Source organism: Medicago truncatula, chromosome 8 (genome assembly GCF_003473485.1).
Source record: "Medicago truncatula cultivar Jemalong A17 chromosome 8, MtrunA17r5.0-ANR, whole genome shotgun sequence".
In the NCBI taxonomy this organism is placed as follows: Eukaryota; Viridiplantae; Streptophyta; class Magnoliopsida; order Fabales; family Fabaceae; genus Medicago; species Medicago truncatula.
The window spans coordinates 13,338,952-13,354,959 of record NC_053049.1 but is presented as its reverse complement, the minus strand read 5'-3'; the positions used below and the strand labels follow the sequence as shown (position 1 = coordinate 13,354,959).

The 16,008-nt window shown below is 34.8% G+C and overlaps 1 protein-coding gene across 1 annotated transcript; it reads left to right on the top strand.

Moving 5' to 3' along the window:
* Positions 1-7,168: 7,168 nt before the first annotated feature.
* On the top strand, positions 7,169-13,771 carry LOC25501002 (UTP:RNA uridylyltransferase 1). Its single transcript, XM_013589542.3, has 6 exons — positions 7,169-8,288; positions 9,283-9,654; positions 12,126-12,349; positions 12,490-12,553; positions 13,073-13,269; positions 13,359-13,771. The coding sequence occupies exons 1-6, from the start codon at positions 7,416-7,418 to the stop codon at positions 13,573-13,575; spliced, it is 1,947 nt and encodes a 648-aa protein (XP_013444996.2). The 5' UTR covers positions 7,169-7,415; the 3' UTR covers positions 13,576-13,771.
* Positions 13,772-16,008: the final 2,237 nt, after the last annotated feature.

Below are 16,008 nucleotides of genomic sequence, written 5' to 3'. Positions count from 1 at the left end.
ATATATTTGCTTCCTCATCTTCTTCAGCTTGTGGTTCATCAAGTTCGTCCCACGTCATTAATGCAGTTCTTTTGTAAGGAGTCTTCTTTTTGTTTTGTGGGCATTCATTTTTGTAGTGACCTTGCTTGTTGCATCCATAGCAGGTTACTTGGCTTTTATCAACTTCTTTTTTCGAGTTGTCTCTTTTGTTTGGGAAGTATCTTTTTATTTGTTCTCTTCTTTTGATCATTCTTTGAATTTTCTTTGTGATGAGTGCTAGTTCAGTTTCTGCCTCTTCTTGAACAATTTGTTCTTCTTCTGTTTCTTCTGTTTGTGCAAGTGTTTCTTCAGTATTATCTTGAGTGGTTTGGGATGCTTTGAGAGCAACCATTTTTCCCTTTTTCACCAGTTTATCTTCTTGGAGTAGAATTTCATGAGCTCTAAGCGTTCCAATAAGATCCTATAAAGTCAAGGAATTTAGATCTTTGGCTTGAGTGATTGCTGTAACCATAGGTCTTTGAATTTTCTTTGTGATGAGTGCTAGTTCAGTTTTTGCCTCTTCTTGAACAATTTGTTCTTCTTCTGTTTCTTTTGTTTGTGCAAGTGTTTCTTCAGTATTATCTTGAGTGGTTTGGGATGCTTTGAGAGCAACCATTTTTCCCTTTGTCACCAGTTTATCTTTTTGGAGTAGAATTTCATGAGCTCTAAGCGTTCCAATAAGATCCTCTAAAGCCAAGGAATTTAGATCTTTGACTTGAGTGATTGCTGTAACCATAGGTCTCCATGTGTTTGGGAGACATCTTAATATTTTTCTAATTCTGTCATGAGAGGAGTATATTTTTCCCAATGACCTTAACTCATTCACTATAGAAGTGAATCGTGAATACATTTCATCAATGTTTTCTTCATCACTCATTTCAAAAATTTCAAATTTTCGTACGCCAATATCTATCCTTGTTTCTTTAACATGGCTGGTTCCTTCATGATGAATTTTTAACGTATCCCAAATTTCTTTTGCCGTAGTGCATTCATAAATTCTTTCACTTTCTTCCATGGTTAGTGAACATTGTAAAAAGAGTTGAGCTTTAGAGTTTAAGAGTACCATCTTTTTATCTGCATCAGTCCATGATGCCTCAGGTTTGATAGTCACTATTGATGTGGTTGCATTAGTGGTTTGTGGTACAAAGTTACCTTCAGTGATAACTTTCCACATATCTACATCTTGAGACTTTAGGAATAATTCCATCTTTCCTTTCCAGAAGTAATAATTCTTTCCATTGAACAATGGTGGTTTTGTGCATGAAAGACCTTATGGTATGTAAGACATTGCTTCTTCCTGAATCTTTTCCTCTAGCACGTGTTAAATGCTTTTACTTCTTTAGAGACTGTGCTTTGATGCCAATTGAAGTAGCAATAAATGTCACAAGAAAATGGGGGGTTTGAATTGTGACCCTTTTAAAATTATTCCTGAAAACTTAAAATAGATTTTATGTACTCAAGAAGAGTCTTGGTAAATATTAGTTGAACAGATAAATAATAACTTGATGTATAAAGTACCAGAACGTTCTGGAAAGAGATAAGTGTAGAATGGTAAAACAATAATAAACTGGATTTTAAACTTTTAGTTAAGTATTAAGCAATTGTTTTATCTTGGACCAGAATGTTCTGGAGGCAGTTTAATTTATCAAAATAATATAAGTTAAGTTAGGACCAGAGAACTCTGGATTAATATGGTTGAGATTAATTAGGACCAGAATGTTCTGGAGGTGAATATTAAAGCTTTGTGATAATGTGTGTGTTTAGTGTGTACAAGTAAGAGAGAGAGAGAGAGAGAGAGAATAACACAGGAGAGTTATCCTGGTTCACCAAACCCAGCTACTTCCAGTCCCCACACTTCGTGTGAGATTATCCACTATAGTATGCAGTTGGTAGAAACTTCTAACCAACACTATAAGGTCTTGATCACACCAGATCAGTCCGTAACCATTGTATTATCAACCTCAGCAGGCTTCTACAATTCTTTGTTTTCGCACAAGAAAGGTTGGAACTCTTCATATCTCAAACTATTAAGCCCAATAGACTTGAGATCTAGTTATCTCTTTGTAAGGTGATTTGTTTGGATCGAATGTCTCAAACAAAAGTAAGAAAGATGTTGTTTGGATCTAGCGTCTCAAACAAAAGATGTGTAGGATGTTGTTTGGAACTTTATATGTCAAACAAACTATCCTTGTACAAACTTAGAAATATGTTCTCGATGAGAAAAGATGATTGTCGAGAGATGTTGAAGAGATTGATAGCTTTTGCTTTTGAGAGAGATAAATGCTTTGTATTTCAAACTCTTGCATTTCTCCTTCAATGTCCTCTTCTATTTATAGAGCTGAATCCCTTGGAGAGCAAGCTAATAAAGAGCTGTTGTGCTTCCTGTAACACCCCGTTACCCAAAAGCAATAAAATAGCATATAAACATCAGAGTATTTCACCAAACGGGCATGCTACATTGCAAATTCAAAATTCTTAAATAGAAAATAAAACTATTTAATTCAACATCAGTCATAACTTCAAAATAATGCAGCGGAAAGTTTTGCATTTCAATAACAACCACAACGATGTAAATCTCCAACAATATCCTGGCATTAAGCCTAAACAACAAAAGTCAACCAACAAAGGGCCACATCATCAAGTTCCAAAATTTGATACATAGGAGGAAAACAACAATAAAATAATATAAATATTCTCATCCCACGTATCAGAGCCCTAGACATGACAATGAGCCACCACCAACTACTCAGGATCACCTGCAAGTTACCCATAGGAAGGGCAACGTTTTCAAGCAGAAGGGGTGAGATTCACAACAATAAATATAGATATTAAAATCATCAAATGAATCTAACACCCTATTACTTCAAACATATTAATCTTGCAATTATCAATATTTAATTCACAAGCCACAACAACATCACCATAATAATCCATTTAGCAAGTATGTATACAATGTACATATTACCAATAACATCAACAACACATCAAGGTCACAATGAATATATATAAATAAATGTATATTCAACATCAACATCAGATAAAACCGAACAACAACCAAGACTCATGCAAATGACATGACCACTGCTAAGACACCATCTTAGACTTCTTAATGAAATGCATTATGCATGTGGTACCAATCAGGACCGAAGCCCTCACCGCTTTTGAATGGTTAAAGCATTCATCAGGACCGAAGCTCTCACCGCTGTTGAGCAACTAGTACTCCAGGACCGAAGCCCTCACCGCTGTTTTATGCATATGCAATGGACCTACTTGTGTATATCTACATACAACTGACCATGCAATGCAACTCCATGTGACTTCAATTAATACAACATGTATGGTTTAATAAATAATCATACATCATAGCCATCAGCAATAACAACAACCAGCAATTCATCAATCCATAATAATGCACAATTAAATATAACTATGCTCAAATCCAACAACCTCAAACCACTACTAATCATACAAGCAAGTTAGCACTCAGGAACTGTGCAACTCGCCTCGCGAGCACACCTGCTCGCCATGGCGAGTTCACAAAAACAGTAGCTCGCCGTGGCGAGTTCAAGGCGAGTGAAAATCAGGTACTCTCGGGAAAAGTGACATTTTCTCACTCAAATCCCATTTCTAAGTTCCCTATTCATCTTTTTAATCCAAAACTTTCACCATTCATCATTAAAATCATCCAGGTACCTTAAACCATCCCCAAAACATCTTATAACAACTTTTCAAAAATCAAGTTTTGATATGGGCTACTCGCCATGGCGAGTTGGATTGCTCGCGAGGCGAGCTATGAAGTTGCTCACTCGCCATGGCGAGCACAGCTACTCGCGAGGCGAACGATGAACCTCTGTACGGGCAGAAAACTGGTTTTACCCAAAAATCTCATTTTTCTTCCAATCACTCCCCAAATCAGTTTACAAATACATAATTAAGTGTTCTATGCAACCAGAAACTAATTCTAACCCCAAAATCATGCTTACAACTTCAAAATCATCATTTTATCATAAAAACCCAATTTCCCAAATTCTCACCAAAACTCTGTTAAACACAAAATCAGAATTCAATAACTACATTCTTGAAGTAAATCCCACCCTTACCTTAAAATTGCAGAAGAAATGTGCAGCAAAAGTCCACTCTTGGTTCCTCCTTGGTTCTCTCTTGTTTTCTCCCAAAAACTGCTTCTACGTAAAACTAATTCTAACTTCTCTGTATTAACCTCCCACCAAAATGTAACTCCCTTATAATTATACTTAACCCCCCATAATTTCCATTAACTATTATTAATTCCCCAAACCTCAAAATAATTACTATTTTATACTTATTTTAATTATTATTAAATAAACCATATAATAAAATAATACACCACATAAAACATCCAAAAATCACATATATACAAATATATGCATATATATATACTCCGCATAAATCATCAAACATCATATATAATAATATATATATATATATATACTCCACATAATAAAATAATTAAATAAATAACTAGGGCGTTACAACTCTCCCCAAATTACAGAATTTCGTCCTCGAAATCTTACCTCAAGCGAACAACTCCGGATACGACTCCCGCATCTTACTCTCCAGCTCCCAAGTTAAACTTTCACCAGTCGCTCCACCCCAAACGACTCTCACAAGAGGTATCTCTGTTCCTTGAATTTTTATAGAATGATAAAATCTTAGTATTTTTCATTTTTGACATAATAGTATAACTTTTTGCCCTTTTAAATTTGGTTTATGTTGATGGGAACGTTGTTAGATGATAATAAAATGGTATAGTTGGATGAAATTTAAAAACACCGCTAGAAACATTGCTGGAAATATGTTGTGTTTTAATGTTTTAACTTGATTTTAATGTTGAAAACAAAAAACTGTATGCTTAAATACATTTTTGACCTCATAGCTTTCAAAAAGTTGCAATTTAGGCTCCAATTAAAAAAACTAACAAATGTGCTCCCCTACGTTTAGCCTCTTTTACGAGAAGTCAACTTTGACTCGACTAATAAATTGCATTAGAGTGTTCAGCTGCCAAGACGTTAACTGACGACATCATGTCAGGAATATTAGATTGCAAAAGCCACATGTCAGAAATATTAGATTGCAAAACAATATTTGTTAAAATATCACTACACTCCCTAACCTGCTCTTCTTCCTAAGCTAACAATCAACGTTTTCACTTCCACGCTTCACCTTTTTCTCCCCATCCAAGAGAATACATTTCAGACACTATTGTCATTTTATTAACAGCTAAATAAAAAAGGCGACTAAATATACTCTTCAACACCACCCTATAAATCCACTGATCCTACCAAAATAAAGTTTGGAAACCATCTCCTACCTCCCACCCAATATTATCTCCAAACCAATGACCTACTCCCACACCGACCCATTGTTTAACACAAATCAAATTAGTCCACCAAACTGTGTTTAGTCTGCCCTTATCCGCGAGACACCATCCTAACTCGTGATATCCAGCGACTAAAATTTTATGCCACAAACTACTAGTCTTAACCTTCATCCTCCAGCACCAGTTATAAAGTAACGCCAAATTAAATTTCCTCATCCTCCGAACCCTCGACCCTCCTTTCGGCTTATATTAGAACAAATAGTATCCCAATTTATCGATGAACTTTTCCTAACTTCCTCACCCCAACCCAAAGAAACAATTTAAAATAGATTCAATAGAGGAAATGATACCCAAGGGAGCTTTGAAGAAGGAAATAAAGTAGATCGAAAGAGAGGACAAGACATATTTTAGAAGAATCAAACAACCACATAAAGAGAGGTTTCTACTCTTCCAACCCGTTAACCTTGATTTAATACGATCAAGCAAAGGACACAAAAAATTTAACTTGTGAGAGTCACCATCAATTGGTAGTCCCAAATAAATAAAGGGACTGGCGGCCCATTTTATAATTTAGGACATAACATGGCTATGCTAGCCAAGAATCACGGATATTAATACCAACTAGCATACTTTTATGAAAATTCACCTTAAGGCCCAACGACGCCTCAAAGAGAAGAAGTAAAAATTTTAGAGGTCTAATATTAGTTCAACTTTTTACACCAACTAAAAAAATATCATCAGCGAATTGAAGGTCGGTGATGGAAACCATATTAGAAATGCCTGCCTTATAGCCTGTAAAAAGACCAATCTCCACTAGTGCATTGATCATAATATTTAAGCCTTGCATTCGATAATCCACTTTCTCCTCAAGGTAGAAAAATTTATTTTTCCATGACTACATCAAGGTAGTACCAATCTACTAAATCAAAGGGCTTATAAAAATTAACCTTAAAAAGAAGCAAGTGTTTTTTCAAAAGCCTAACATCTTCCATGACCTCATTGGCATTGAGAATAAACAATTTTGTCAAGAAAAAACTATAAAAAAGATTAAATATATTTTTAGCCCTTACAAAACCATTAGTTTTTAAGTTTAGTCCCTATAAAATTTTTAATGTTACTTTTGGTTCTCCATTGTAAGAATAATCCATATTTTGAAAACTTATTGCCAAAAATGATTTTTTTTTCTTCCTAAAATAGACTCTATAAAATACAAATAAGGACTAAAAATAAATAAAAAAATTTAAAGACTAAACATAAAAAGTCCTTGTGAGATTAGCTCAGTTGGTATGGACAATGCATAATATATGCAAGGTCTAAGGTTCGACCGGACACCACAATATATATATATTTTTTTTATAAGTACTAAATACATATATAACCTTAAAAAAAAATACATTTCACACTGGCAGTGAGTGTTGTTGTTGGAGTTTGAGTGTAAAAAAAACTAAAAATAAAATCTGCAGTTCCTTTTATTATTTTTTTTGGTCAAGAAATCTGCAGTTCCTTATTAATGTAGAAGTATTTATCTGGCCATTTCAATCAAAGAAAAAACTGTACCATTTGATATCTTTTGATGTCACCATGCTAACTGTACCTCCTAAAACAGAAAATGAAATCATCAAATATCTCTACTTTTCCTTTGGATCCCAAATTGAGTAAAGTGTCCCCCACGATTGTACTTTGATAAGAGAAAAATTCAGGAACCTTAGATATTGGAATATTCTTGTAGCATAAAACTGATGCACAGCATGACACCAATCTAACTTAATCAATTTTTCTTTTTTCTACTCAAATTTTTTATTTTTTAATATCACAATTAAATATTTTGATTACTCACACTTCAAGATTCAAATCCATAAACTCCTCAAATCTCGATTCGATCCAAATTCCAAATTAAACTTCCTAAACTAAAATTCTTATAAATTTAATCACTTTCCTTTCTTATGTGCTAAGTCTTCAATTCAAAGTTCTCTGTTCTCTCTCTCTCTCACACTCAAACTCCAACAACAACACTCACTGCCACCTCATCATCGCCGCCATGAACGGCGGTGGTGGAAGTAACTTCCCTCCGCCACAACCTAACGGCGGCGATTTTCTTCTCTCTCTTCTTCAAAAACCCCGCCCTAATCCTCACCCTTCTCAATCCTCAACTACTCAACAATCTCCCATCATCGATCCCGCCGTTGCCATGATGGGTCCCACTATTCCAACCAACGGTCACGATCATCCCAATCATCACCCTCATCACAACCACCACCAGCATCATCAGCATCTTCCACCATGGTCCCACACACCTTCTCCTCACGTATTCGGGTTAACCCATAACCCGTTTCCACTTCAACGGGTACCGGAAACTCATTACTCCAACTTCACCAACGCTAACGGTGCTTCACTCACTGAAGATCTACGAAGATTAGGGTTTCCAATTCAAAGCAACAACAACAATGGTTTCATTCAGCAGCAACAGCATCAACATCAACAACAGGAATTAAAGTTACAGTTTGGTTCTTTACCAACAGTTTCTTATGCTGCTGCTACTTCCCATGATGTTTCTACCAATGGATTTGTTGATAGGAATAAAATTGAAAAAAGAGGTGTTATTGGTGATTTTAGGTTAACTGAACAAATTAGGGTTCCACCACCACCTGGATTTGGGAACAATAAGGGTGATGGTGAATTGGGTGGTGGTAGGAATGTGAGATTAGGGATTGGTGATAGGGGCAATGTGGGTCATGAGTTGAGGCTACCTGATCAGCTTGATCATCCTGGTCCACCTTCTGGGAGTAATCTTCGTTCGGGTTATGATGATGTTGATGCGGTTGGAGAACGGTTAGCTGATTCGTTGTTGCTTGAGGATGAGATAGATGAGAAGAGTGGTAACTCCATGAAACGACGTGGTCCGAAGGAGAAGGTTAATGCTTAAATATTTATTTATTGAATTTATGGATTTGTCAATCATATTTGAGAATTAAGTTATATACTGATTTTCAATTTCATTATACTATTTGGAGTTACTTGTTATTTGTCAATATTGTCAATGTCAATACTATGGTTATGTTTTTTTGTTTGTTTTAGGGTCTGTTTGGGAGGGGGTTTTTGGAGGGGGAGGGGAGGGGAGGGTTTGTTTTTCTTTTCGAAATTACGCAAGCTATGAAATGTTTCTTTGAATGTGTTTGAATTTGAATTGTTATATCTTACACATGCATTCATTTAACGTGTTTGAAAACAAATGGGTTCTCATATGCATTGATTGATGTGGCACCACATTAAGCAAGCTGTGAAATGTTTGAATTGTTATACGTTACACAAGAACTGCTGTTTATCGCAAGCAGTTTTGTCTCAAATGCTTCACGAATTGCCTTCCTCCAATAGAAACTCGCTTTGGCCGAATATAAAGGAGTCATGGGTGTAAGTTTTGGTCAAACTTGGGATTGAGTAGCATTAAAATTTCATTTGGGAAACTGTCAGGTTGATTTTTGTCACTTTATTAAGCATTTTCCATGTTACACACACATTGAAATTTGAATGATGTGTTGGCACGTCATTTAACGTGGTTTAAAAAAAATGAGTTCTCATACTCATTAATTGACGTGGCATCATATTATTGCATGCATGCGTAAAATAAATTCACACTGCTGGTGTATAAAATTTAAACTCTTGTTATATGATCATATATCATGATATTTTTTCAATACATTAAAATCTCAAATATATAGATTGTCAAAAAAAAATAAAATCTCAAATATATATTAAAATATAGACCTACCCTCCAAAATCCTCCTCCCAAACTGACCCTTAGATGTCAATAATCAAATTATGAAGTTCATATGGTTTTTATTTATCTCTCTCCTTATAAATGAATTGGAATCTTTAGTATGAAGGTTACTTATAGCATTAATTACCAGGATGGTAGATCTTCAGACTCAAGAGGAAATCAATTGCTAAGTCAGCGTGCAAGAACATTTAAAAGACAAATGATGTGCCGCAGGGACATAGATAGTTTTAGTGTTCCTTTCCTTTCAATATATGAGTCCTTAATACCACCAGAAGAAGAAAAACTGAAGCAGAATCAATTGTTAGGGTTATTGGAGAAGTTAGTTTGCAAGGAGTGGCCAATGGCTCGGCTTTATCTCTATGGATCATGTGCTAGTTCTTTTGGTGTTTCTAAAAGCGACATTGATGTTTGCCTTGCTATACAAGACGCTGATGTGGACAAGTCTAAGATTATAATGAAATTGGCTGATATTTTGCAATCAGATAACCTGCAGAATGTTCAGGTGAGATCATTTATATTCCCTCTTAAATTGTTTTCATATATATCTTTGGTTTGCATTTATTTTCATATATACTTTTACTTGGATGCTGGAAGAATAATCTCTATTTGGTAGGCATTTATTATTCCACTGCCTTGTTTGGGTTTTCGTTAGCATGGTAGTTAAATCATGGTCTTACTTGTACTGTTTTGTAGTTTTATGATGATTACTATCCCTAGCAATCTTAATCATGCTATGAAACTCGTTTTGGCGTGATTGTGTGGGATCATAGGCTAAGCTAGTATAATCAATGGGATCATGCAATCTACCTAGTTGAAATATCTGATTTTTAGCTTCACCCAATACCCTGTTTGAGACCTGATTTCTTCAACTATGCAATATATCCCAACATATTGTGGGCATTCTCTTTCTATCAAAGCATCAGCTCAACCGTTCTTTGTGGACTGGCGTCCTTCAAATTATTTTTGCGGGTTCCTCTTCTACTTCGGTTTTCTAGTTCAAGCATTCATCTGGTTTGAGTTCTTTGTCTAGTTTGAGTTTTCTGCTACAAATTGATTTTCTGGTGCTTGGTTTCTCTGCTTCTGTATTATTTGCAGTTTCCAATTATTTGGTACTGTTCAGTTGAAGGCTGTCCCCTGTTCTGTTTGCTGCACCAAATTTGTCTCTGAAAGGGGTGCAGCAAACCCAAGCTCAGCTGTTTTGTTAGTGGTACTACTGCTGTTGCTGGTGGCACTAGTGAAATACTTGGTGTTTTGTATTTGCCCAACGTCAATTTGACTTCCATATGATTTTGAAGTTTAAGTTAAATGTAGGGTTTGTTGTGTGATACTGTGACTTCAAGAATGACTTACGGGTTATTATCTTGAGTTCCCTATTTGATCCCAAGTAATATCTTGATTTTAGCCATCTTGTTTGTTGTTCATTGATCCGTTGTTCACTATGTTTGCAATCTTCCTTTAACTATGTCCCTACTTCTGGGATATATTTTTTCCAATGGTAAAATCAATTACTTTGCTATTCAAAGTAATGAAACGTTGATAACTTGAGATGCTGCAGAAGGTTGAAGATGGCAAAGGTGTGCGGATTTGAAGAGTGATATCTTCCTGCTTTGCATAGAAGAAGAAATTTATTTGCTGAAAATCATGATATAGTTTTTTTTTTTTTTGGAAAATAAGATTTGGAAGAATTAGATTCATGGATAGGAAAAAGGATAAAATGTAAAGAGGTTGTTGGATGAAGAACTCTCTGAGCTGCCTCTATCCTATCTCTCTATTTATATAAATGCTGGAGTCTCATTATGAAGAACAAATATTTATTGTCAAGCTCCATTGAATGACGTACATCAACCAATTGATTACCATTTACTTGTTTATCAAAAATAAAAAATTACCATTGACTTTAGGGCCTACATATCATTAAAATTTCACATGACATTCCTTAATTGATTTTTAAACTTTCAAAGGTAAAGTGGAGAATAAGATATAATTGGAGAAGAAACTAAAAGATTAAAAGAATCCTGGACACAATAAAGGAACATCCTGGAAATGAAGCTTGCTACTCTCTGCATAGACAATGAAGATATCCCCCTAACTCTGATGTAGTCATTGTCTGAGTTTTATTAAACCCTAGAAAACTGCTTAATTGTGTATTTCTTTAAAAAAACTATGGTAAAAATTGTATTCTTAGTTATTTTTGACAAAGTATAGGACAGTGTGGTGTTTGCTTTTGCAGTATTCAATAGTTTGTAATGTGTGGCTTACATATAAAGGGTTTACCTCAGGAGTAACACATGTGCTATTTCCCCCACTTTTTAATGATAGCAACTGGTTTTCTTGTCTGTTTTTCAGCCTTGAAAACTGAAAAGTAAAAACTGAAGCCCTGAAATTTTTGACTGTGTTCATCTATTATATACAACAGTGTATCCTTCATCTGATGATTGCTTTGTTTTCTAATTGTTTATTGTTCATTTATGTCTGGAGGAATTTATTGTTTTGCTAATTTTAGTCGTTGACCATCGTTGTTAAATAAGGTTTGTGCGCAATCCTAACACCTGTTGTAAGATGTGCCCTTTCTTATGGCTAGATGTTTAAACGCCTATGGTGCCTCTATGAATAAGAAATAACGTACATATGAAAAAAAGAAGCAGATTAAGATAAGGACAAAATGATTGAAAAATGTCAGGATGGCCTCCAATAATTATTTTCATACATGCAAGAAAGAATGTGAAAAGGAATATTGAGATAGAAATACAATGGCATATGAAGAGTAGAAAAAAACAGAAAAAAAGAGAAAAAAAGACAAGAAATGGAAGATGATTAATAAATTAGGAATCTGAAATGAAGTACCAATAACTGACTTTTGATTTTTCTTGGTGGAAGTTGACTGCTTCTAGGCTATTCATAGATATATTCATTTGAATTAATTAAAATGAAATGGGAATTTCTTCAGAATCCTTACCCTGAGATTGTGTACAGGCATTGACACGAGCAAGGGTTCCTATTGTAAAGCTCATGGATCCGGTTACAGGAATCTCTTGTGATATATGCATCAACAATCTTCTGGCTGTTGTAAATACAAAGCTTCTTCGAGATTATGCAAACATTGATCCAAGGTTACGGCAGCTGGCTTTTATCATAAAACATTGGGCGAAGTCAAGAGGAGTCAATGAAACTTACCATGGGACCTTATCCAGCTATGCGTAAGTTCTTTTCTAATGCTACTTGTATCGATTTTTTTTGTTTGTTTGTAAAATGATTGACATGATTGGAGTGTGCATGACAGCATGAATGTGGTATACATTTTACGTTGTAAATGTAACCTGTGCAATTCTAATTTCAGGTATGTTTTGATGTGCGTTCATTTTTTACAACAACAACGACCTGCTATCCTTCCATGTTTACAGGTGTGTAAATATCTAGACATAACCTTGCCACTGCCTCATTATTTGTGCTATGTATGTTTTAGAAATATCCTTCATTTTGATCTGAACACCAACTATTGTTTCCATTCATTATAGAAAGTGAAAATCAAATTAACTAATTTTGTTGAGCTTCTTTTCCTTTAGCACTAACAATTTTGTGTTATATTAATCCCTAGAATTGTTTTTGAACATAACTTTTTAGTCATAGGATCAACTCTAAGGAAACCACTTACTATAACTACATATGAATCATGTATGCATGTAGGATTTGGAAATGGTAAAGTTTTAGCTCTTAGTTTTATATTTGGTGAAAGCTTTCATACTTACTACTGGTATGGGTAATATAATATGACAATAATAGCATCTATGCAATACTTTTAAGCAAGCTAGGTTAATTCTTCCTCACTAATCATTTCACTTGAATAGTGTTTGTGCTTAACATACCTAACTCTGTAATTTAAATACACGAATGTATTGATTAAATGTTATTTCCTTGTACAGGGGATGAATCCAACATACTCTGTTAGGGTGGACAATGTTGATTGTGCGTTCTTTGACCAAGTTGAAAAACTTGGTCATTTTGGACGACATAACAAAGACACCATTGCTCATCTTGTGTGGGGCTTTTTCTTTTATTGGGCATACTGTCATGATTATGCAAATTCCGTTATATCTGTACGCACAGGAAGCACAATCAGGTAAGAGAATTTACTATTTATCATTTTTTGTAATCACAACCCTCTCAAAACTTCCATTAGTTATTATTAGTTTTTTCTTATTGTTGTAGCAAGCGAGATAAGGATTGGACAAGAAGGATTGGTAATGATCGCCACTTGATATGTATAGAGGATCCTTTTGAAACATCTCATGATTTGGGTCGAGTGGTAGATAAACGCAGCATCAAAGTTCTCAGAGAAGAGTTTGAACGTGCTGCGGATATTATGCAGTACGATCCAAATCCATGTATTAAACTTTTTGAGCCTTATGTTTGTAGTAGTGATTGATTGACAAGTTGTTTTGAACCTAGACCTATAGATGAGTTACTTTGGCTTGTAAAGTTTCTTTTGCCCTACATTTGATATTAATTAACCTCATCTTATGTTGATATGTGTATTTATCATGTGCGTTTTAAGTTGCATTTCAATGTAAAGAACTGTTGGTGTTGAACTTTTATTTGAAAGCAATAATTTTTTTTATTGTAAAGAAATGATTTTTTTTCTTAGGATACTATAGGAAATAGATTACAAGATAAATCTATACTTATATATAAAGAGGATAGGTGATTTTGGGTTGATATTTAATCTTTTAATTATGTTATTCTTTTAAACTATTTTTAATTCCACTATCAGGAACAATATAAATGAAATCTTATGTTTGATTTGAGGTATATACTTTATAAAGAAAATGATAACCAAATAATTTAAAATAACTATACAATTAAGTGCAATAGAATAGTTGAAAGACGGTTAGTATCTGTTTTAACCCTAGTATAAGGATTTAACATTTTTTTTTTTTTGACAATTTAAAATCATGCTAGTCGGTCATTTAAAGAAGAATCACAAGATGATAACTGGTATAAATTAAGAAGTGAAAGGATTAACAATTATTTCTAACTATAATAACAATATTATAAAGTGAAATATGTTTAATAAAATTAGGTTTTTCCTCTGCTTCAACTTGATTAGTAACCAATCAGAGTATGTTTTGCGGAGGGTTGCAAGTTGCAACCTAACCAACTACACTCACATAAAATTTAAGCTCAATATCTTATATATAATAAAAGTTGTCAAGTCTCTTGAGAAAGTTTTGGAGCCATAAAAGTTGTAAAGACTTTCCTATTTGTTTTTTTTATTTTAAATGATCTTAAACATCGTATATATAAATGTTCTTAAGTTTCAATACTAAAAAAAAATTCTTAAGTCTCCGTGATACAACTAAGTCAAACATATAAATTTATGTCTTCTCCACAAATACCATCATTAACATACAAAGTCACTGCTCTATCACCACAAAACGTCGACTTAGGAGACAATTGTTTCGAACATGGCCTGGATCTAACCCTTCAACATCTAGTTGCCCACTTTCACATGGATCCAATCCAAATTGACCAATCCTCCAACTTTGGATTATCTTTGATTCATAATGTCTCAACGTGACGTCTTAAAATGCCTCCCAACGATTATCGAATCTAGATATTAAAGGACACTGTACATAACTCTTTCATCACTCTCGAAGAGATTTTCCTCGACGCCGTACATCCCTTTGCAACAATGCACAAAACACGCCCTCCCCCCCCCCCCCCCCCCCCCCCCCCCCCCCCCCAATCCCTCACCTTTTGATCTCTTAATGACTTAAGCTTTGCAAGAGTGCTTGCAGATACCACCCCCAACATCGAAACTTGACGGAACACGGCGCCAGTTTAGCAAATTTTTGTTGAGGCAAAATCCCTAATTAATTTTAAAGATAATAAACTTTAATGATTAAGGATTAAATGGACTTTGATTAATTCCTTGGTATTTAACTTGTGCTCTTGAGTGTTTTCACTAAGACAGGAACAAGGTTTGAATCATACCAAGATGCATAAAATCAAAGGACATTGAATCCATGAACTAATTCTGAAGTTCAGAAAATTAGTTCAGAATGTTGATCAGAACGTTCTGATGAGAGCTCAGAAGGTTGTTCAGAAGCAACTCTGTTCAGAAGCAACCCAGTTCAGAAGGTTGTTCAGAAGCAACTCTGTTCAGAAGCAACTCAGTTCAGAAGGTTGTTCAGAAGCAACTCTGTTCAGAAGCAACCCAGTTCAGAAGGTTGTTCAGAAGCAAACAAGTTCAGAAGCAACCTAGTTCAGAAGGTTGTTCAGAAGCAACCAGTTCAGAAGCAACCTAGTTCAGAAGGTTGTTCAGAAGCAAACAAGTTCAGAAGCAACCTAGTTCAGAAGGTTGTTCAGAAGCAACCGGTTCAGAAGCAACCTAGTTCAGAAGATTGTTCAGAAGCAACCTAGTTCAGAAGGTTGTTCTTATACAAGCCAAGAATCTCAAGAACTGTGGTCAAGGTCATGCAAGGCACATGTGACATGAATATATGTCCAGGAAAGTACATTTGCATGGATCAATCAAGCAATAAAGGCATATACAAGAGTTATGTCAAAGAAGGCATTCAATGTTCATTTAAGACTATGAACATTGATGTACTAGGAATATTTCACAAAGGAATATCATCCTAGATGTTATTATCACTGCTCTTCATTATTGTTTCACTATTAGGATTTGATTACATCAAATGATAGTCTTACAAATCATCCTAAGTGAAACAGATGGAACATTCTGATAATCAGAATGTTCAAGCTCAGCTCATGCTTACTTTATGAACAGTATAGTAGGTGAAAAGCAAAAAGCAAAAGCAAAGCAAATCTGTCATCTTCAACAAGAGATAGACAC